The sequence below is a fragment of the Lissotriton helveticus genome, chromosome 2_1 (assembly GCF_964261635.1).
Source record: "Lissotriton helveticus chromosome 2_1, aLisHel1.1, whole genome shotgun sequence".
Lineage (NCBI taxonomy): Eukaryota > Metazoa > Chordata > Amphibia > Caudata > Salamandridae > Lissotriton > Lissotriton helveticus.
Genome location: NC_136059.1, coordinates 568,884,763 through 568,906,858, shown reverse-complemented (window position 1 = coordinate 568,906,858; position 22,096 = coordinate 568,884,763). Strand labels below are relative to the sequence as shown.

The 22,096-nt window shown below is 45.1% G+C and overlaps 1 protein-coding gene across 5 annotated transcripts in view; it reads left to right on the top strand.

The window, feature by feature from the left end:
• ANKRD31 (ankyrin repeat domain 31) overlaps positions 1-22,096 on the top strand; it is a 2,265,957-nt gene that overhangs the window by 1,616,310 nt on the left and 627,551 nt on the right. For all 5 annotated transcript variants that reach the window (XM_078675241.1, XM_078675243.1, XM_078675240.1 and 2 more), the window contains one exon: positions 223-310. In XM_078675241.1, the coding sequence (XP_078531367.1) occupies positions 223-310 (88 nt within the window). The remainder of the gene's footprint in view (positions 1-222; positions 311-22,096) is intronic.

The window sequence follows — 22,096 nt, the reverse complement described above, 5'->3', positions numbered from 1 at the left end:
CACTCCAAATCATACTTAATGTTTGGAATTTCTTGGTTGAAAAGGCATGCTCCTAATGTCAGTTGCTCAGCACATTCCATATCTTTGTCTTCACAGTTCTGTCATGAACACTATTACTTATACCGAATCTCCGTATAAAAAGTGTACTCTTTTTATGTTTTTCTACTAAGACTTTAAGTTTGAGCTAAAAGTTAAATTTTTTAAAATATTTTTCTTTATTAGCACCAGACTGTCATTTGTATTTTACAAGACATAGATGAGAGACAGAAAAAGCTCTTTTGTTTGGACCTGTTGACACCAAAGGATGCAGGTACATGTTCATGATCTAGCTATTTGGTAAAATGCTCATCTCTTTTCTTCATATGTATGTACTCTTGCATGCTCTTCTGTAATTCCTGGCTATTTCTGTGGTCAAATTCCTACGGGTGTGACCTTGATAAATTGCCTCCCGAAGTCATTGCGATATTAGTAGATGCTGTTCATACCTAGGGGACCAATATTTGGACTTACCCCCCACATCGGGATTGTAAATCCCAAAAGAACACTGAGGGTCAATAGAATTACACTCGGATACTTCTGCTGAAGGCAGGTAAAATTTCAAGATGTAAAAAAAATGCGTTGAAATGGCGAGAAACACACAGGAATCAGATGTTATTTCCTCTTAACGTGTAATCAGCAGTAATGTGCCCTTCTACTCTCATCCACCCAGAATTCTAGTGAGTGGGAATTGCACACTAATTACCAGGCCCCTAGTAAAGGCCCCGTTAGTATTATGTTGTATTCTCTTATTTTGTTGTAGTGTGCATTTCACTTTAAATGGAACATTCTAACTTTACTGATGTCAAGATGCAACTTGGTGCTCTCGTGTTTCTAGACTGTCAGTTGCTTCTTAGCCTTTGATGGGAACACCAGTTTTACTCTGTTACTTATAATAAATAACCTCAACAATTCCAATGGTATTCCTGGCTGTTTAACTTCGGTTACATCAGATGGCGACGATAGGCTTATGAAGCAAGTGAGGTACAGAGTGAGTTAAGGAAAAGAAAACTCGACTTGTGGAAAAGAACCAAGGAAAATAAGATTAAAAGCATATGCGAGCAAGTTGTGGTAGCAAGAAAAGGAAAAACGGAAATTTATAAAATATACAAGGAAAGTGCGGAAACATCTAAATAAAGGAGAAGATGTTTAACATGTTGAAGTGTTCAGGAAAAGAAAAGCAGACAGCAAGTACAGCGGAGCGGTGAGCAAGCTTATTGATTTTAATTATCTTTTGTGAAGGGTAAAAGAAGAGCACTTCAATAGACCTAAAACTCGGAAGTTGGTGGCTATCGCCTGTTTGACAAGTACAGTTAACGTGCAATGCGAAAGAAAGGCTTGTTAAAAAAATGGACAGAAGTTTAATGGAAAAATAGCAAAAGAAGATTAAAAAAATTATTTAACATTTGAACTGGCATTAACATTAGCATTGTCATTTAAAGTGCAACGTGAAGATAAGTTGTTGGTAGTGGCATGTTTAATGGAACGATTAGCTCAACGAGAGACACGGAGGCATAGCATTATTTGAAAGTACTCACAAACTCCACTCCACGAGCGAGCGTCTGGTGAGCGTAGCGTGCATCTATTGTTTTCAAGCTGATCTTCTCATGAAAACGATGACGTCGGAGAGCTAGGTGACGTTTCAAGAGACGCGACACGCATGCACGCAAGAAGGGACAATACGCATACGTGCAGCGTAAAGAAACGTAGCGGCCATAGTACATTGGATGAACGCTTAATTACAACGGATGGAGTAAGAAACAGGAAGCGGAATATGGAGTGAGTAAAGGCTGCTTTATGTAAGGGGAAAGTGAACTGAGGAGAGAAGTTTTGGAGGTAAAAGAACTTCACCGCAAACACGCTTAATTGCGACGTAAGGAGAAGGAAGTGCATTAGGAGCGAATAAACGCTAGTAGAAATAACATTAATGAATTGTAGGCTGAGAAAACCGAATATACGTAAAAAGTGGAAACAAATATAAAACAAATATAAAGCAGAAAGATAATGGAGAACCCAAGTGTTATTGCACCTCCTATGTTTCTGCAACAGAGCGGAGAACCGCCCATAGAGTGGGATGAATGGATTGATATTTTTGAAAATTACATAGAGCCTTTGGATGGGAAAGACTTTAGTGCTACGAGGAAAAAAGCTTTGCTACTAAGTGTTCTTGGGAAGGAAGGACAGCACGCTTTTAAGTATTTGCCTGTGGGTTTGAACCAGGATGGTAGAGCGATCACTAATGTGTACACAGAGGCAAAAGCAAGGATGAAGAAACAATATTCGAAGGAGGTGAATATTGTCATGGCGAGACACAAGTTTTACACACAGCCGCAGAGGGCAGAGGAGTCGGTGGATCAATTTGTGACAGTATTATGGGAACTTTCTTTGAAGTGCAATTTTGGAGAAATGAGGGACGAGATGATTAGGGATCAAATGATCGTCCAATGTAAGAACAAAAAAATGCAGGAAAAACTATGGGCAGCAAAGAACCCCACACTACAAGCTGCAATAGACATAGCTAAAGTTGTCGAGGAATCAGCTGCGTGTATGAAAAAGATGGAGAAAAAAGAGAGAGTCAGGGAGAGTGGAAGCAGAACTGGGGTGTCTTGTGTGGCGCAAAATGAAGTTGCAGTGATGAACAAAAAGGGTTATGAAGCCAGTGACAAAACGGGGAAGAGAATTGGTGGAGGATACAACAGTGTGGAGAAGGGGAGATATCAAGGGAAGATGTGCAGCAGGTGTGGTAGTACATATCACAATGCAGATTATAAGCGCTGCTTTGCTTTTGATAAAGAATGTAGGAAGTGTGGAAAGAAGGGGCACTTCTCGAGGTTGTGTAAGACGACAAATAGTGACAAGGTGGCGATTGTTGAGGTGAAGCGTGAGATTGGTGAGGTGGAGAATGTTGAAGGTGCAAATAAAATATTATGTTTAGGTGAAGTGAATGCACAACAGATGGAACCTGGAAGGAGGAATAGACCTAAAGCTAGCTTCAACATAAATAACAGAGTTGTGGAACTGATGGTTGACCCAGGTTCGTTTTGGACAATAATCCCGGAATGCTTATACAAAGAGAATTGGAAGGGTGCAGTTTTGTTGCCAAAGGATATCAACCCTTGTGGATATCAAGGAGAGTGTATTGATTTGTTAGGGTACATGATGGCTGAAATTAGGTTTCAGGGACGTTCCATTAAGGGGAAGGTGTATGTTGCGAGTTCGGGTCCAGAGATATTAGGGTGGGGTCACCAGTACGACCTTCATATCGTCATTGATCAAAGAGCAAGACAACAGGTGATGGTTGTTGATGAGATGACTGCTGGAATGATTGTTGAAGGTATGCCAGACTTATTTGCAGAACACATTGGTGAACTGAAAGGGTACGTACACAAAATTGTGTTAAGAGAGGATGCTGTTCCGATGCAACACAAAGTGAGGAAGGTGCCATTTATTGTGAGACAAGAGGTGAGGAAGATGCTGGATGACATGCTTGAGCAGGGTGTGATTGAACAGATAGAAACTTCATGCTGGGTTTCGCCAGTGGTGATCACGACCAAGTCGGATGGCAAATGTAGGTTCTGTGTGGACCTTCGCACACTGAATCAGAATATTGTGGTGGATAATTATCCGCTACCGAATATCAATGAATTCATTTTGTCATTGAAGGGTGGTAGGTTTTTCTCGAAACTTGATTTACGAAGTGCGTACCATCAGATTAAGTTGTACAAAGATTCAAAAGCGTTGACTGTGTTCATCACCACTGAGGGAGTTTACCAATTTACCCGGAGGCCCTTTGGACTCGCATCGGCGGCAGGGGTTTTTCAAAGGATGATGGGGTCGGTTTTGAAAGGAATAAGTATTGTGGTTTACTTTCAAGATGATGTTTTGCTGTTTGGAGAGACGGTTGAGCAACACAACCAAGTTTTGAAGGAGGTCTTGAACAGAATGGAGCAAGCGGGGTTAACATTAAAGAAAGAGAAGTGCAAGTTTGCGGTGGAGGAGGTAGAATATTTGGGTTACACTCTTTCTTCTAGGGGTGTGAGGCCGAAGAGGGATCTTTTGGCACCTTGTGACAAGGATCAATTGAGATCGTTCCTTGGGCTTATAGAATACTATGCAAAGTTTGCGGAGAATTTTGCAGCAAAGACAGAGAAGATTAAGTTGTTACTAAGGAAGGGATGTAGGTTTGTGTGGGGTAATGAGCAGGATGAGTGCGTTGTTAACATCAAGAGGGCGATATGTGAGGCAAAAATCTTAACCCCATTTGATACCAAGCTGAAGTCTGTGTTGACGGTCGATGCCAGTGCCGTTGGCATTGGTGCGGTGTTAGCACAGGAACATGATTCTGGGTTGAAGACGGTGGCTTTTGCATCACGGACACTTACGAGTTCAGAAAGGAATTATTCCATTATTGAACGTGAGGCGTTGGCAGCCGCTTGGGGCTGTGAGTACTTCAGAATGTACTTGTGGGGATTTGAGTTCAGGATGTTGACAGATCATAAACCGTTGTTGAAAATACTGTCACCGGGTGGTGCTGGAAAAGGGTCGGCAAGGTTGGCTAGGTTGGCTGCTAGACTCCAGGACTTTTTGTAAAGGGTAGAGTATATTCCTGGGTGGAAAAATGGTCAGGCAGATGGGTTGTCCAGACTTCCCTTACCTTGGGAGGTGGTGGACAAATCGGGTGTTAAATCAATGCAATCTGAGGGATCTGTGGCAGCGATAGATGAATTGGTGGATATGTGCACTGGGGCTATCAGTAGGAGTAGGTGGAACTCATGTATGGCAAGTGATGAGGTATTAAGAGGAGTGAGAGAGTTGATTGTGAAAGGCCCTAGGAGGGAGAGTACCTTGCCTATGGGCGTACGTCCATATGTGAAGATTTTGGAGGATTTGTCAATTCTAGATGATGAAGGAAATGTCATGATGAAGGATGATAAATTCATCCCGCCTCAAGAATTAAGATTTATCCTGTTTAAGTTGGCACACGAGGGACACCTGGGACAATCCCTTACGAAAAGAAGAATTAGGGAGTTTTTCTGGTGGCCGGGTATGGACCAGCAGGTCTCGGACTGGGTTGAGAGGTGTGCAGAGTGCTTTGAGAGCGAGAAAAGGTTGAGAGTTGGGTGTCAGGGGAACTTGGGAAAAATTGATAATCCAAATTTGCCTTGGCATACTGTGTGCCTTGATTTTATTGGTCCTTTTTATTCTTTGGGTCAGGAAATGAGATTTGGGTTCGTCTTGATTGATGTAACTTCAAAGTGGTTGGTGGTGAAATTTATAAAAGAGATAACAACAAAATCCACAATTAACTTGTTGACTGAGGTTTTCAGGGAGGAGGGTTATCCTGTGAGACTGATAACAGACAATGGAACCCAATTGGTTTCAGAGGATATGGTGAAATTTCTAGATGTGTGTGGGATTGTTCACACCAGAACTTCATTGTACAATCCACAAGGAAATGGTATTGTTGAGAGAGCTAACAGAATGGTGAAGGGTGCTATTCAGATGGCGGTGAGTTCTGGTGGGCGTGTAAGAGACATGGTAAATGACTTAGTTTGGGCGTATAGGACAACAGTGAACGGAGTCACTGGTAAAATTCCGTTCAATATGATGAGGGGACGTTTGGCAGGTACCAAACTAGTTCCAGCATGGATGAAAGAGTGCATTGGATTGGCGGATTTGGGTGATGGTGCATCAAAAATTTGTGAAGGGTTGGATGTGAAGAGATTGGCAGTGAATGATTGGGTAAAAGTTAAACCTGGTCGAGTGGGAATGGGTCTAACTAAGTTTAGGGGTCCATTTAAAATTAAGTCGGTTCATGACAAATTTGTGACACTTTATAACGGTGAACACTGGAATTTGAGGAGGGTTGCCCTATACAAAAAAGCAAAATGTGACAATCGTGGTGGAGTACAGTGTGAATCGGATTTGGATGAGAAAAAAGAAATAAATTTGGAAAAAAGTAGTGAAGATACCATTAGTGAAGATACCATTATTTTACCACAAAGGATCAGAAGGCAACCTAAATATCTTCAGGATTTTGTGTGCCATTGAGTTTGTGTGTGGAAAAAGTGGGCATATGTTCATTCTTCTTGGTGTGGTACACAGTTGTTTTTTTTTGTTTTCGTTTTGGTATGTGTGCTTTATGTTTTTTTTAGTTTGGAAGGAATGAGGATTTGTTGTATTCTCTTATTTTGTTGTAGTGTGCATTTCACTTTAAATGGAACATTCCAACTTTACTGATGTCATGATGCAACTTGGTGCTCTCGTGTTTCTAGACTGTCAGTTGCTTCTTAGCCTTTGATGGGAACACCAGTTTTACTCTGTTACTTATAATAAATAACCTCAACAATTCCAATGGTATTCCTGGCTGTTTCACTTCGGTTACATCATATTACAAGCTTGCCGGCTGCTAGGCGTTCTGTAGATCAGATGTTCTACATTCTGGGATCCTCATTCACTATCATAAACATTGAAAATCTGACTGTGTGTGCGATAACTTTATGTAACAGATCTGTTTTTTAAGCGACATTCAAATGACAGTGTATGCATCCAAGGTCCAGTGGCCCCATAATCCAAAAGATAACAACATATTCTGAAATTGGGTATCATATTGCAAAGAAGACAGTAACAATATCATTAATGCTTAACTCGCAGTTCAAGCTGGACAGTTCCCATGAGGTACAGGGTCAAGACTGATTTGCATATCGCTGTGTCTGAACTGGGGTGGCGAAGTGAGCTAAAGAACGATGATGGATTCAACCAATATCTGTGACTGGGGATGAGTGTCTAAAAAGTTTCAGCGCTCCGTCCATCATCTCCTTGTGTTTGCTTTGTTCGATCTAAGTTGTCAGGGTATGCCCAGACGTGTGTACCTTGCCCCCTTTGCCACTGGAATCAAACTAGCCTGGCTGATGAGGGCTGTTAGCACGAAACCGGTCCCAGGATGCTTGTTTCCAGTCCAGGGAAGACATGGTTTGGCAGGTCGGGCTGGACTGTTCCTATGAGGCACAGGTTCAAGACTGATTTGCATATAGCTGTGTCTGAACTGGGGTGGCGAAGTGAACTAAAGAAAGATGATGGATTCAACACAGATCTGTGACTGGGGGTGAGTGTCTGAAACTTCAGCTCTCTGTCCTTCATCGCCTTGTGTCTGCTTAACTCCCGTAACACACCTCTCTTTTGCTGTCAGTCTCAGAAGGCTGTCCCTCTTCCTAGAGTCCAGCATAGCTCTGACTGAGGGAGTTCCTGGAAAGAGCTTTCCTCTAGCTGTTACATTTACCTAAAAAAACCTGAATTCTCTTTTTCACCTTCACTACACAACTGCCAGCTTTACTTCTTCAATGGAATGAGTGTGTTGTTGGGGATGTTTTTTCAAGATGGGCTGGGAAGTTTTTGTGCTAACACCAAGTTCTCTACAGGAGACAAAATCTCTCCTCAGGGCGTGTTAGATTTGTGAACGGAACAAACTATTGCACCTAAGGCAAGCCCGTCTGCGCCCGTCCGCGCCTGGACCGGGCCGAGGGCCATGCCCCTACATCTCAGCCACAAAATGTTAGGCATTACAGCGCGGAAGCTCTGCTTGGCATGAGGTCTCTGAGAATTGATTGCTGCTCGCACCTCTATCACGCCATGGAGCTCCCAGTGATCTGTCCGAGGTGTAAACATATCCTCAAACCTACTCAGCTTCGGGATGTAAAACAGGATTACTGTATGTTTTTGCTGAATTGCAGGTCCCCGCCAAAACATAGGGTTGAAATTGCCCTTCTGTTAGAGGAACGCATGCCAGATGCAGTCTTTCTCACTGAAACGTGGCTTGCGTCGGACTCTGATCCTGTCTTAGTGACAGCCCTCCCTCCAGGCTTCCAAATTACTCGGCAGGATCGTCCTGAAGGGAGAGGAGGAGGCCTAGCCATTATACATAAAGAGCAATACCACTGTCGAGTAATTCCTGAAGTATTTCCAGAATGCGAGAGCTTAGCATTCAGCCTGGAATTTTCCCCTAACAACTGCTTCTCAGGTACGGTCATATATCGCCCCCGGGACCCCCTAAACAGTTTCACAATCTCCTTCCATCGATTGTAGCTGAACGGGTCAGCACTGCCTGTAATTATACTCTGCTAGGGGACCTTAATTTCCATTTTGATACTACTCTGGATCGTACTGCTATGGCGCTTGCAGACGATCTAGCTGCACTACAATTGGTCCAACGAGTGAAGGCACCTACTCACATAAAGGGCCACTTACTGGACCCTGTGTTCAGTAACTGTTTAGATCTTGTGGCTGGGTTGCCCATCTCCCTCCCTTGGACTGACCATCTACTTGTGCCTTTCACCTGGACCACACTCAAGCCACTCCCCCCTAGACCCACTGTAAGGAATGCCAGACCTTGGGCTCGGTTACCAGTCGTTGCCTGGGCAAGTAGATTAGCGACTGACCAGCCCTCTTACAATGAGGACCCATGTCTGGCCAATCAGGAATACGAAGATTGGATTGCACAATCCCTTGAAGCCACCCTCCCCCTGGGTAAAATCACGTTGAAACTTTCTAAAAAAACGGCCCCCTGGTATTCAGAGGCGCTTAGAGAAAAGAAACGCCACTGCAGAAAGACGGTGGCGTTTAGACTACTCTTCGGAGGAAAAAGCCCGATACAGAGAGGCTATTAAAATCTATAAAGCCGAGGTTAAATCTGCCCAATCTGTATACTTCTCTGATAGAATCATACAAGCCAAGTCCAAGCCTAAGGAAATTTTTCAAATATTGAAAAATCTTACCAAACTTCCCTCTTCTAGTACGCATCAAGACCAGACAACAGCTCACTGCAATGACTTGGCAGAATGTTTCCACCAGAAAGTCAATAAAATCTATTCCTCCTTCCCCTCTATAGCATTGGCTCCCATAGCTCAGGGTCAGACAAATTTGAGGGATACTCCATCTCAATCCTCGATAACATTGGATCACTTTCCTCCACTAGATCCTGAATCGTTGGATTCTATAGCCCGCAAGGTAAAATCTGGGTCTCCTTGTGATCCAGCACCTCCAGAAGTCATGATGTTGGCATCTCAGGTTATTCGACCAACCATCATGGACCTCCTGAATGCCTCCATCATCTCTGGTACTGTTCCCCCTGCCTGGAAGCAGGCCATGGTTCGGGCTCTGCTAAAGAAACCTAATTTGGACCCCTCTGATTTCAGTAGCTGTCGCCCGATTTCTCTACTTCCATGGGTGAGCAAAATTCTCGAGAGATACATCAACCTCCATCTGGTGAATTTTCTCGAGAACAACCAGCTGTTAGATGCCACCCAGACGGGTTTCAGACCCAGACATGGAACAGAGACTGCCCTTCTGGCAGTCACTGAGGAAACCAGGAAAATCTTAGATCAAGGGGGATCAGTGGCAGTGATCCTCCTTGACCTAAGTGCGGCATTCGATACAGTCAGCCACGACACCTTGCTGAGCCGCCTCTCGAATGTCGGAATAGTTGATGGAGCATGGCTGTGGCTTAAATCCTTTTTGAGTGACAGATCCTTCCAAGTTTTTGATGGAGATACAGTATCCACGAGCAGGCCTCTGAGGTGTGGTGCCCCAAAGGCCACCTCCATAAGCCCCGCGCTTTTTAACATTTACATGAGACCACTGGCTGAGGTTGTCCGTCCGTTTGGGGTTAAAATAATTTCTTACGCGGACGACACTCAGCTAGTGGTCTCCCTGGCGCAGGAGGCTCGTCTGTCATCCTCAGGTGGGCTAATAAAATGCCTAGAGGAGGTAAATGGATGGATGACCTCCTCTTCCCTTAAGCTTAATGGGGACAAAACTGAGCTGATGCTCTTGGGTCCCTCAAATCCCACCCTATTTAACTCCTTGTGGCCCCCTTGCTTAGGTGATCCCCCTATACCAAAGGACAATATTAAGAGCCTTGGGGTCTGGCTTGACAAAACCCTCTCTTTCAACACCTAGGCCACAAAACTCTCAGCTACCTGCTTTGGACTTCTTAGGATGTTGAAGAAAGTCCTCCCTCTTCTACCTATGGAGGCAAAGCAGGTGGCCATTCAAGGCTTGATTCAGTCCCGTTTAGACTTCAACAATGTCCTTTATGTTGGTGCCCCGGAATACACCTTGCGCAAACTACAGATAGTTCAGAATTGCGCGGCTCGCATTTTGCTCCAGCTGCCGCGCAGACAGTCAGTCAAACCTGGTCTGAACAGGCTGCATTGGCTACCAGTGCGACAAAGAATCACCTTCAAGGCCATGTGTATTTCTCACCAGGCCTTTTGGGACACAGGACCTATGATTGTCCGGGACCTAGTAAAACAATACCATCCCAGCAGAAACCTCCGTTCTAGCCAGGCATGTATGGCCATAGTTCCCAGAATAAAAAAGGTAAGAGCTGGCGGCAGGACGTTCGCCTACAACGCCGCCAAGACATGGAACTCACTTCCTCTTCATCTTAGGTCCAACTCCAACCTCTTCTCTTTTCGTAAACAGTTGAAGACTTTTTTGTTTAATGCCCCTCATTAAATTCCTGCCTTTTTTTTTCTTGTTTCTCATTTTTTTCTCTGTCAAGCAAGTCCACTCTGGCCTCTAGCGCTTGGACGCCTCTGGGCAGCAACCGCACTTTATAAATTTACTTTTCATTTCATTTCATTTCATTTCATCAATCCGCACTTTAAATTCAGTCAGTCAGTCAGTCAGTCATTTATTGCCTCTGTCCAAAACAGGAGACATCCAAAGGCGACATTTTCTTCTTAAACCCTTGGTGACAAATAAACATCTAACCTAATTCAGGAGCACGAGCGATTCCCCTAATACCGTGGATGTCTCCTCCTCTGAGGAACAATTCTGTGAGAACAACCCTCTTGCATCTTTTGTTTAAGAGGCGCAAAGGAGGCAACATCATTTTGAACCCAGAAACTTGTACATATTCCTGAAGTTCCAGCAGCATGGAAGGAATAGATTTGCAGGACTTTACGGTCGAGATCAGGACGTCATCAGCACGTATTCTCGTCTTAAATGTGTCCTTCTCTATCTGCACTCCAGTATTGTATCTATTTCTACGGACCTATTTCACAAAGGAATCCTTTGTGATAGCAATTAATAGGGGGCTGCCTGGCCGAGTCCTTTTGGGGATGGTAAAAAGGTAAGGATGCACCCATATTAACACTGATGAAAATGGTTGCCATTTTTTTTCTGGATATTATCCACTCCCTGAATCTAGAATCAAATAAAAGGAGTTCCGATTTGCCTGATCAAATTACTTTTCAGCATCGAGCAAATAAGGAAAGTGTTTTTATGTAAATGTTTATAGTGTGGTCCCAACAGCTTCCGCAGAAGATATATTCAGATTGGTCTGGAGTAATCAGTCCTGCCAGAATAGGGCAGGACAGATATGAAGCTTTTAGCATTGAGATTAAGTAAGGAAAATGATCTGCTTGAAAAGCAAGGAGTGGGGTCTTTGCCCTGTTTAGCGAGCACTGTGACGACCACGTCTTTCAGTGACTCTGAGATTATTCCAGAAACCGAAATAAATAACCTTATTAGGATAGGAGGAAGTATCCTGCGGAATGATTTATTCAACAGTGGTGTGTAGCTGTCAGGGCCAGGTGGTTTATTAGTTTTAAACAACATGCACGGCTAATCACTTCCTCTTTTTGTATCGGGTAATCAAGTATCTGATAGAGACGTCTAGCCACAGATCACAGATTCCTTGCCCAGACTGGATCCGGAAAATCTTGAGCAGTAACTCTGTGCACCCATAGGTGGCGTCAATTGGCTCTGCATCGGTGTTACGACAGCTACATGGAGATGCCGATGGATAACATGGCGGTCAGTTGCTGCTGTTTATACTGTCACGTCCAGGACATTAAACACGTCTCGGACCATGTATTTGCAATACAATTGACTCTAGAAGACCCGATCGACAACTACTATCAAACTTTTCCCAGCCAAATTTAGGCTGGGTCAAAAATATAACCAGCCAGAAGGCATAATATACTTTGTGGACACTCTAAAGCCCTGAGGAAGTCGCAGGTGTGTTTTCCCGAACGACGAAACACGTGTCGGCTGGAACCTGAACAGGCAAAACATATTAAAAAATACATATGATGTCAATGCCTATGTTGAATATTTGAAGTCTAAAAATGTGTTAAAATCTGTATATAAGGGCTACCTCAGCGTTCTGACAGCAGTTCTTTTCTGTCCACTCCATCAGTGCATATCCCGACTTTTTTTGACGTTTTGTCGAACTTGTTTGAACTTGTCTCCCAGTGTGCTCACGGATGTCTCTAAAAACCTGTGGGGTTTAAACCCTGTGACAGACAGATGTATGTAGCCCCCTACCTGGTTTGCCTTTCCTGCCTGGAGCTGGGCCACGACTCCAAGGCCTGTGAAGACTGTTGCACCATGAATCCCAAGGTGCCTGACATGTATCAGACGATCAGGTGACGATCAGGTGACACTCTATGCCCATTTCGCAGAGCTGTTCCTGCTCAAAGTGATTGTCTGTTAAGTATCAAAGAGATCAAAGAAGCTGATGTGCTCTTCGACTTTGCCGCACCTGTCCAGGTCTTCACATGAGCGCAGGAACAATGCCACAAATCTTGACCTGCTCCCACACATCTGCCACAGAGCCTGGGCCTGATCCATGCCTCCCAAAATCTTCCAGAACTCCAGCCAAATTTAATGAGGTCTATGAGGCCATGCAACTCATATTTGGGGCCCTACAGAATTCCTGCAGATGGGTCTGCCCTTGGCGCCAGTCAGGCGCTTTGGAGCTGGTACAACCGCAACTTTCCCTGGAACTTGTTCCAGTGACATTGTTCATGGTGCCGCCGGTGCCGACACCACACCATCATCATACCCGACTTCTATCTGGAGCTGGCTCGGTATATCCTGATGTAGTTTCTGGCGCCTGCCAGAACTTGACCTTCTGAGTCAGAGCCTGGGGTCTCTCTATTCGAACGGGCCCTGTGAGGAGTATGTTTGGGAAGGATTTGAGGACCCTTATGACTACCTTAAACTCTTGGAAGTGCACTAAGACAACTGGTAGAAGAAGTGGTCGATGCCAATGGTTTGGATACCTCCAGAGACATTGGCTTATATCTCGTCCTAGTGTGGCTATAGAGGAAGGAACTTCATTTGCCATGCTGGTGAAGAGGGCGGCTGAGGTCCTGGATCTTACACTGCCGTCTGTGGCAGTCAAAACGGATGTCTTGACAAAGTAGCTTCATCCGGGAGTCGCCCTCCACAGAACCTTGCCTCTCTTTCAATGAATCCCTCACAAATGTACTGCTAGGGGCATGTGCCAAGCCCTGTACAGGATGATTGCATCCCGCCATCGACCAGCTGCTGGGGACCCAGCTTTCCTCACCCAGCACCCTACCCCGGGGAGCATTGTCATCCACGCCACCACCACCAAAGTCAATTCTGTTGCATTCCCTACTACCCACCTGATAGGTAATCCAAGAGACAGGACACTTTTGGGAAGGTGCTTCATTTTTCTGCTGACTGTTGTCCCTGGCAGGGGGCTCACCTGGTTACCGCTGTTCCCCAGGCTTTGCTGTCCTCCCTCCCGCCGCCGCAGCCAGACATCTTGCGGCCGCTGTGCGGAGGGGGACTACACTCCCCAGCCTGCACTGCTTCCAGTTGGAAGCCGACGCCGTTGTTCCCGCGCCCGGAGGCGCTTGAAAATACCGGCAGCCCCGGTGGAGCGGGTGCTTCATTTTTCTGCTGACTGTTGTCCCTGGCAGGGGGCTCACCTGGTTACCGCTGTTCCCCAGGCTTTGCTGTCCTCCCTCCCGCCGCCGCAGCCAGAAATCTTGCGGCCGCCGTGCGGAGGGGGACTACACTCCCCAGCCTGCACTGCTTCCAGCCGGAAGCCGACGCCGTTATTCCCGCGCCCGGAGGCGCTTGAAAATACCGGCAGCCCCCGCATCGCGGGAGCGCCCGGGGCGAAGCCCGGGCAAAGGGCGGGCCGTCTGTGCCCGTCCGGGGCTAGCCAAGGCTGGGCTGGGCTCTTTCTCTTTGATGTGTTGCATCGGACTACGTTTTAAGTAAGGACCGTATTGTTCATTTGTGATGTTTGATTGAACTTCAGGATTCTTGCCGACTATTCACCTGGGTCTAGTCTATAATAATATAAGTTTGTCCTCCTGGATTTGTTTTTATCTTTTTAGCCATGAGTGTATCGTAGTGCTCCGGACTAATTGACTGTATGTAAAATCCTTTTCCTTTTCCTTTTCCTTTTTCCCCTCGTGACTCTGACGTTTAAGGAGCATCTTTCCTGTGTCCCTGTTGCTCCTAGGAACCGTAGCAGTGTCAAAACTGGCCCCCGAACCAATATCTCTAGGCTGTCGAGGGGACGGAACTGCGAGGACCAGCACTCTGTGCGGACTGTTTAGGTTGTAGCTGGTCCTCTTCCCGCTCCTTCTCATATTTAGCCAGAAACCCCGTTTATTCACACTGTTATTTTTAATAGTTATTTATTGTTTGTACTAGTGACAGTGGATCTTCTGCTTTTTAGACCATGAGTACGCGCGGAAGCAGAAGTAAAACGGCGGCAGGGGGAGCCTCGCTAACGGGCACATTGGATAATTTTATAATCAGGGCAAACACATTTATAGACCAAGAAATTGTTGATTTGGAGCGTAGAGTGTCTCGGGATTTGACTGCGGCGAGGAGATCCTCCCTGGGCCTCCTCGCCGCAGCTAAAACTCCTGAGCAGCACGGGGTTACCGATTTGACTGACACTCGCGCTGTGCGTTATAGTCTGCCCAACACGGTCGATCTGTCAGCATCCCATATACTATCAGACTCCCAAATCAGCTTGGAATTAGAAAAAACTCTGATACTGGACCTAAATATCACTCAAGAGGAGAAAAGGCCCAGCCAGCTGAGGCAGAGGAGGGAGGGGGCCATTCCTAAAAGGCCCAAAACTCCTAAAATTCCTAAGCCAAGAAAACCTAAGGGCAGGGGCGATATACGTAAAGGAAATCGGGGTGAAACTGTCCAAACGCTGCAGGTAGATAATAATCCCCTAAGCATCACTGCCTCAAAAGAGGGCACCACCTCTGAAGCGGTAGTGGTATCAACCAACTTAGCTGAGAGGAGTGTTAATGGTAATGTTGATAAGGATGATAGTTTACTCTTGTCAAAGCTGGGGGAGCTCCTCAAACTCTTTTTATCCCCGCTTGAGACAAGATTATCTAACATCGAAAAGCTGATAGCCAACTTGGGTGCTCTGCCCAAAAATACTTTACCCCAGGCAGCACCCAAAGTAGGGGGCACCAAACAAATCAATACTAAACCTGTAGGCCCGGTAGCTAAAAATTTGTCAGCCCCAGCAACCATCACCAAATCTAAAACTATACCAGCCCCTGAGAAGATAACTGCAGACAATCCCAAAGTTTGTGGTCTTCCCCCACGAGTGGCGACTACATCACCGAGGGCGAATACCTTACAATCTAGAGAGGCCAGGAATCAAGGGCCACAGGACAGGGCACAAGCTGTTAATTTGCCACCTGAGGCAAACCCTTATGTTGTAGTCATGACCGGAGTACCAGAATTGGGTGACGCTGCTGAAGAACCAAATTGGTCTCTAGTAAATAAGGTACAATACTGGCTCAATTCTAACCGCCCTCTACCTCCCCACCGCACAAGTAAGATCCTGACCGTACGTAGGGTACCTTGGGTGGGTCATGAGAGGAAAATGGTTCAGGGCGATTGCGTCCTGATCAATTTTGAGGACCCGTATGTGGCCGAGCACATATGTTCTTGGAACACGCAAAACAACCTTGAGGGAATCCAAACTAAAAGACTTTCTTCATTTTACCCCTCAAGAAATCGCCGTACCCGCGAGGAAAATTACCACGAGAATTGGCACAGAATAGGGCAGCGTGAGCGGGGAGGGGACTGGAGGGCAAGGGGGAGGTGGTCCAACAGGGATTTAGATCATAGAGAAGACTGGGAAGGATTTATGACCACAAACAGGTTTAGCTGTTTGGATATGGTCGATTGACGGTCATCAAATATTAGCCAGACAACAAGAAAGGGTGTACGTACTACAAAATCAAATAGTACAGCCTCCTGCCTTATAAATGCTTGTTTAAACACTCAAAATGTGCAGCTGTCGAAAGACAAATCTGTTATCCTAAATATAAGCCCAATAACGACAGAGTCAAACATCTTTGCTGATCCACCGACCAATTTTACTGTAGGAACAGATGTAACTCCTAAAATCAGTCCTAATTACCTTGATGAACTAACAGTGGGCGATGGAACAATAATAGGAGACGTTGTAGAAATCCCGCCTCTGATGAACATAACCCCATCGTTGGGTGCAGATCTTCCACCAGATGTAAATAGGGGTAGGTTGACTTTGACTTCCTGGAACGTAGTGGGCTTGTCTAGCAAAGTAAAAGATCCAATCTTCCTAGCCTATATTTATAATTTTTATGTAATTTGTCTCCAGGAATGTTGGGAAAAGTCTGAGATCCACTTAAATGGGTACTGCACCTTTTTTTCCCCAGCACAGCAGTCCAGCAGGGGCAGGGCTTCAGGCGGCTTATGCACCTTCATATCTAACACTGCCAACCTGGCTGCTAAATGGTTCTCCAGTAATAGTAATAACCAGTATTACCAGGCACTTACTCTTAAGGTAGGTGGGCAGCAGCTTATCAGACTGATTAATTTATACAATAACATCCCTGGAGGTGATTGCATGCGGGTTTTAGACGAGTTAAACACAGAATTACGTGGAGAAATTGGCACAGCGCAAGAGGAAAGGTGTACTGTGGTGACAGGAGATTTTAACTGCCATCTCTGCCCCCACGGAAACCTAAATATATGCGGCATGGTTAATCTGAAGGGAGATCCATGTTCCCACTTTGAGCACTCCACGTTGGGAAATTTGCTCAATAACTTGATATTTGAACAAGACCTAGGTTTTGTAAACGCGCTTTGTATCCCCCAGGAAAAGTTTCAACCAACCTTTAACGGTAGGGGATCCAAGTCAGTGATTGATTATACCCTGATCACAACAAGCTATCACTGGAATGTTATAACGTTTAAAACAGAGGATATTGCTCTTAGTGACCATTTCCCTATTAGCTCAACTTTTAGTTGGGGCGAAAAATGTGGCCAGCAATCTAATGTAATAGATAACCTGTACAGCCATGGGATTGCTTTGAATAGAATAAATGGCTATTCAATAAAGTGGAGTAAGGTGGACCCCATAGGGTTTCTTGAAAGTCTGTTAACAGACCACCAATCAGACTTTATGATCTGTCTCGGGGAAAACTTAAATCCCAAAGAGGTTACGTTAGCTTTTCAAAACATCACTCTACATATCAGTAGCAAGTTAACAGGAACTATACGGGGAGGGGGTATTCCTAAGGCTGAGGGGTGGTTTAACTCCGAATGCAGTAGGGCACACTCCCAATTAAAGAATACCCTAAAGAGCGTCCCTAGAAATTCCCAAGCTATTAAATCTGGAAGAGCAACTTACAAATTAGCACTGCAGAAACGAAAAAAGGAATTAAAAGAGACAGCTTGGATAGCCTTGCTCAAGGCATCCTCCTTGATGGATAATACCGCCTTTTGGCGTGCAGTAAATGCCCCTTTCTTTGCAGAGAGGAAACGCAATACCATTGAGATCGCCATTGAGGAGACTGTCTGGGTTAATCATTTCACAGAGCTCTACAAGAAGGATGATCTGGTCATCCTGGGTAGCACTAGTATTGACCAGCTTGACATTCTTGAACCTGCCACCCAATCTTCCTTCCCATTGGATATAGTTTTTTCTTTGGAAGAGGTAGAGTTGGCCGTTGCAGATAGTTCAAACTGTAAAGCCCCAGGCCCAGACGGCATTACTATTGATATTTATAAGGCAAACACTGCTCTTTGGGCACCGCTGCTGACCAACGTGTTAAATTGCTATAATAAAAGCGGTTTTCCTTCCACTTGGCAGGATGCGATTGTAGTACCCATATTCAAAAAGGGAGATCGAAATGATCCCAAATGTTATCGCCCCATCTCCCTGCTCGACTCTTTAATGAAAATTGCAGGTCGAGTTATTTTAAACAGATTACAGATATGGGCCAACGAGGAGAGTATATTATCTAAATTCCAATATGGTTTCAAGCCTGGTCTGGGTACCATCGAACAAGGACATAACTTGTCGATGTTGATAGAAAAATACAAGACGGCCAAAAAGGGAAATGTATTTATAACGTTCATTGATCTCAGTTCGGCGTTTGACTGTCTGAGCCACGAAGTTCAATGGGACACCTTGGAAACCGTGGGAGTTGATGTAAATATTTGTAACTTTCTCAAGGAATTATACAGGGGGGCTGGGGCAAGGGTGCGCCATGGCAAGAAAGGTGAATGTACAAAAAAAAAGTTTAATCAAGAAGGGCGTACGGCAGGGCTGTATCCTTGCTCCCTTTCTTTTTAACCTCTATATTAACAGCGTAGCTGACCATCTAAGAAAATTGGCTGTGGATTTCCCCCAAGTTGAAGGTGCCGCAGTCCCTATTCTGCTTCATGCAGATGATGCGGCTATTATGGCAAGAACCCAATTAGGCCTCCAGCAGGCATTAGTTAGTTTCTCAGAATTTATGGGATCTAGGGGCCTAGAAATTAATCTTGGGAAAACCTTTACCATGTGCTGCACTTCAAAAAATATGGTAGCTTGTAATAGCTTTTTAAACCAGTCAAAGATAGCAAATACTAGTACCTTTTCTTATCTGGGGGTTGTTTTTAACAATAAGGGGACTTGGGTTACAGCTAAAACCACCAGGTGCTTAGCTTTTGCACGTGCCATTGGAGCACTCATACAGTTCGCTAACAAATTGGGAGGTAGACCAACTCGCATTCTGCTCGATATTTATAGAGCTAAATGCGTGTCGACTGTTACCTATGGAGCTGGTATCTGGGGCATTGCGAACTGCCACGAAATCCAGTTGAAGGAAAATTATTTCCTTAGATACTTGTTAGCTGTCCCCAGATCTACCTCAACTTACATTTGCCATATGGAACTGGCCACGCCTTATATATCTGATATTATTAAGACCAGCCCTGTGTTGTTGTGGCACAAAATTTGGACCTCTGTTGAAACTGATTTTAACAGGGCAATTATGAGAGACTGTATGCGACATGATGGGTCCAAAAACATCCAATGGCTTTCTTATGTGAAGGATTTCCTAATAAATATAGGACATCAGGATTTTTTTTGCATGCCAGCATCTCTCTCCTCCATATCGAGAAAAATGTTAAAAGAACAATGTTTTGTCTATCTGACTGATCAACGTTGGACAATGGAGGGGAAGAAGACCTCAGTCCTGCATCATCACTCACTAATGCAGGATCCTGGATGGCAGCTTTATGTGTCTCCTGAGCTGGCCAGTTATGATAGAATGCTATTGGTACGTTTGAGAATGGGTATTTATTTTAGGATGGTCACCTTCCCAACAATTAATGATTGGTCAAAAAACTTGCCCATGTGATAATCATTCTGTACAGTCCACAATTCACGGTATTCTTTTTTGCAAATTTTTTGAATGGGGTCGAAAAAGATACCTAATCCCACTGTTAAAACTTTTGGGATTAAGACAGTGCAGACCGGCACTTTTTAAAATTTTTTTACTACAGGATGAAATGACCATAAGAGCTGTATCTAAATTCCTAAGATTCATAATTAGATGTAGATCTTCCATGGTTTGAATGAACTCTGCATTGCACTCTTGCACTTTGACTGTAACCGTATTATACCCTATTATTGAGATAAATGAACTTGGATAGAGAAAGCCTTACCTTGCACCTATTTCTTGCCCCCATATTTTTGCAAATATTTGAATGTATTATCTTAAAATTGTAACCATCCTTTGTATTATAATGAAATTGTATTTTAAAAAAAAAATTGTATGCTTTTTATGCCGTGCTTATATGATCCTTTTTATGGTATCGAATAAAGCTATCTTTGACTTTGGGAAGAGGCTTTTTTCTTACAATAGTGCCTGTTTTTTTGGCCAATATTCCCATACTGTATAGGATTCAATTGCGCAAGCGCAGACCATGGTCTCGGAGGAGGCCCAAGCTATCTTCACCCAGGCTGGTGCCAATGGCAGAGATGCCGCTAAGTTCACCATTCACTGCGAACTAGAAATGGCTGACTCGGTAGGCAGAATGATTCCATCATCAGTGGCACTGAGACACCATGCATGGCTGAGATCTATTGGCATTATGGGGGATGTCCAGGCATGGTTTATGGACATGCCCTTCGATGGCATCCGCCTCTTCGGTTATAAGGAAGATTCGGTGCATATGCTTTTATAAGGAAAGCAGGGCCACTGCCCCATTGTTGGGTCGCTCCATGGCCCCATGCCAGCCCCATTTTGCCTTTTGTCCCTTCCGTGGCTATGGTAGGGGCTTCCAGGCGCATTCATTCCCACTCAGCCACCAAGGCTAACAAGATCCCCAGTCCTTTTGTGGCCATGGAAACCGAGCCCACAAGACCTGTGGGATGCACAGCAAGACGTCTGCCCAGTCTGCTGCCTCCAAGCCCCTTTAGTTTGCCCTCTCAGCATCACGGGAAACCAGTTGATGGCAGAATCCGGCACCACAGGCAATCCATAATTTTGGACAAATGGGTGCTCCAAATTGTTCAGCGGAGTTACTCCCTCCCATTTACAGAAACCCGGCCTCCGATGCCACCATCCTCAGACCAGCTGATGGATGATCACCTCTCCCTGCTCCATAAAGAAGTGCAAACTCTTTTGGCCAAAGGAGCCATCAAGAGGGTGCCAGCATCAGAATTAGGTTGTGGTTGCTATTCCTGCTACTTTCTGGTGCCCAAGAAGGACAGAGGCCCCTGTCCTATTTTACACCTTCACCCTCTCAATTTCTTCCTTAAGAAGTAGAAATTCAAGATGCTAAAGCTGGCTCAGGTTCTGTCTGCCCTTGGTCCTGGGGACTGGATGGTAGCATGGGATGTGCAGGAAGTCTATTTTCACATACCCATCCTGCCTGCCCACAAACTTTACCTGCGGTACACGTTGAGCCAAGAGCACTTTCCATTCACTGTGCTCGCTTTTGACCTTACCAGCGTCCCTCGGGTGTTTACCAAGATGATGGTGGTGGTCACAGCCCATCTGTGGAGGTAAGGGGCTACAGTCTTCCCCTACATCGGTGACTGCCTGTTGAAGGCACGCTCAGCACAGGCAGTCGTCTCCTACCTCGAGACTACAGCAAACCTCCTACACTTGCTGGGGTTCACTATCAACATGCCAAAGTCGTCCCACCTCACTCCATCTAAGACGCTCCCTTTCCTATGAGCCATTCTGTACACAGTGCAGTTTTGTGCCTATTCTCCGGGTCAGTGATTCTAGGATATTCAGGCTACGATTCTGATGTTTCAGCCTCTATCCTGGATTTTGGTGAGTCTTATTGGATGCTGGGTCTCATGGCCTCCTGCATCCTGCTGGTAGCACATCCCTGCTGGCAAATGCAAAGTTCCAGTGTGTAAGGAAATGTCTCTTTTTGTATGGTCACCCCCACGTTTTTTGAGTGATGCTGTTGTTTTTTTACTCTGAGAGTGCACTGAGGCCTGCTAACCAGATCTTAGTGTTATTGCCCTGACCCTAAAGTGTATGTCGAATTGGCTGTACACAATTGGAAATGGCTAAGTTACCTGTAAGTCCCTAGTAAATGGAACTCTGGTACTTAGGGCATGTAAGTTAGAGGGGATACCCCAGGGCTTACAGCACTGATTGTGCCACCCTTCATGTCCCTCTAGTAAAACAAGTTATCTGGTCCACCACGCACAGACTGGTAGAGCAGTTGTGCACTACTAGCCTGACTTGGCCATTGTAAGCAATGGCAAACCTACTACTTCCCCTGGACATGTGTGTGAGTCACCCCTCTGGCAGGTCTACCGAGCTCTTATGGCAGGATGCAATATATGACACAGGCAATACATGCTCCTTGCATATCCTGACAGTAAAACCCACAAAACTGTAGTTTATTACTGTGGAAAGACTTGATCACCCAATTGGCGGGTACAGGTTACATG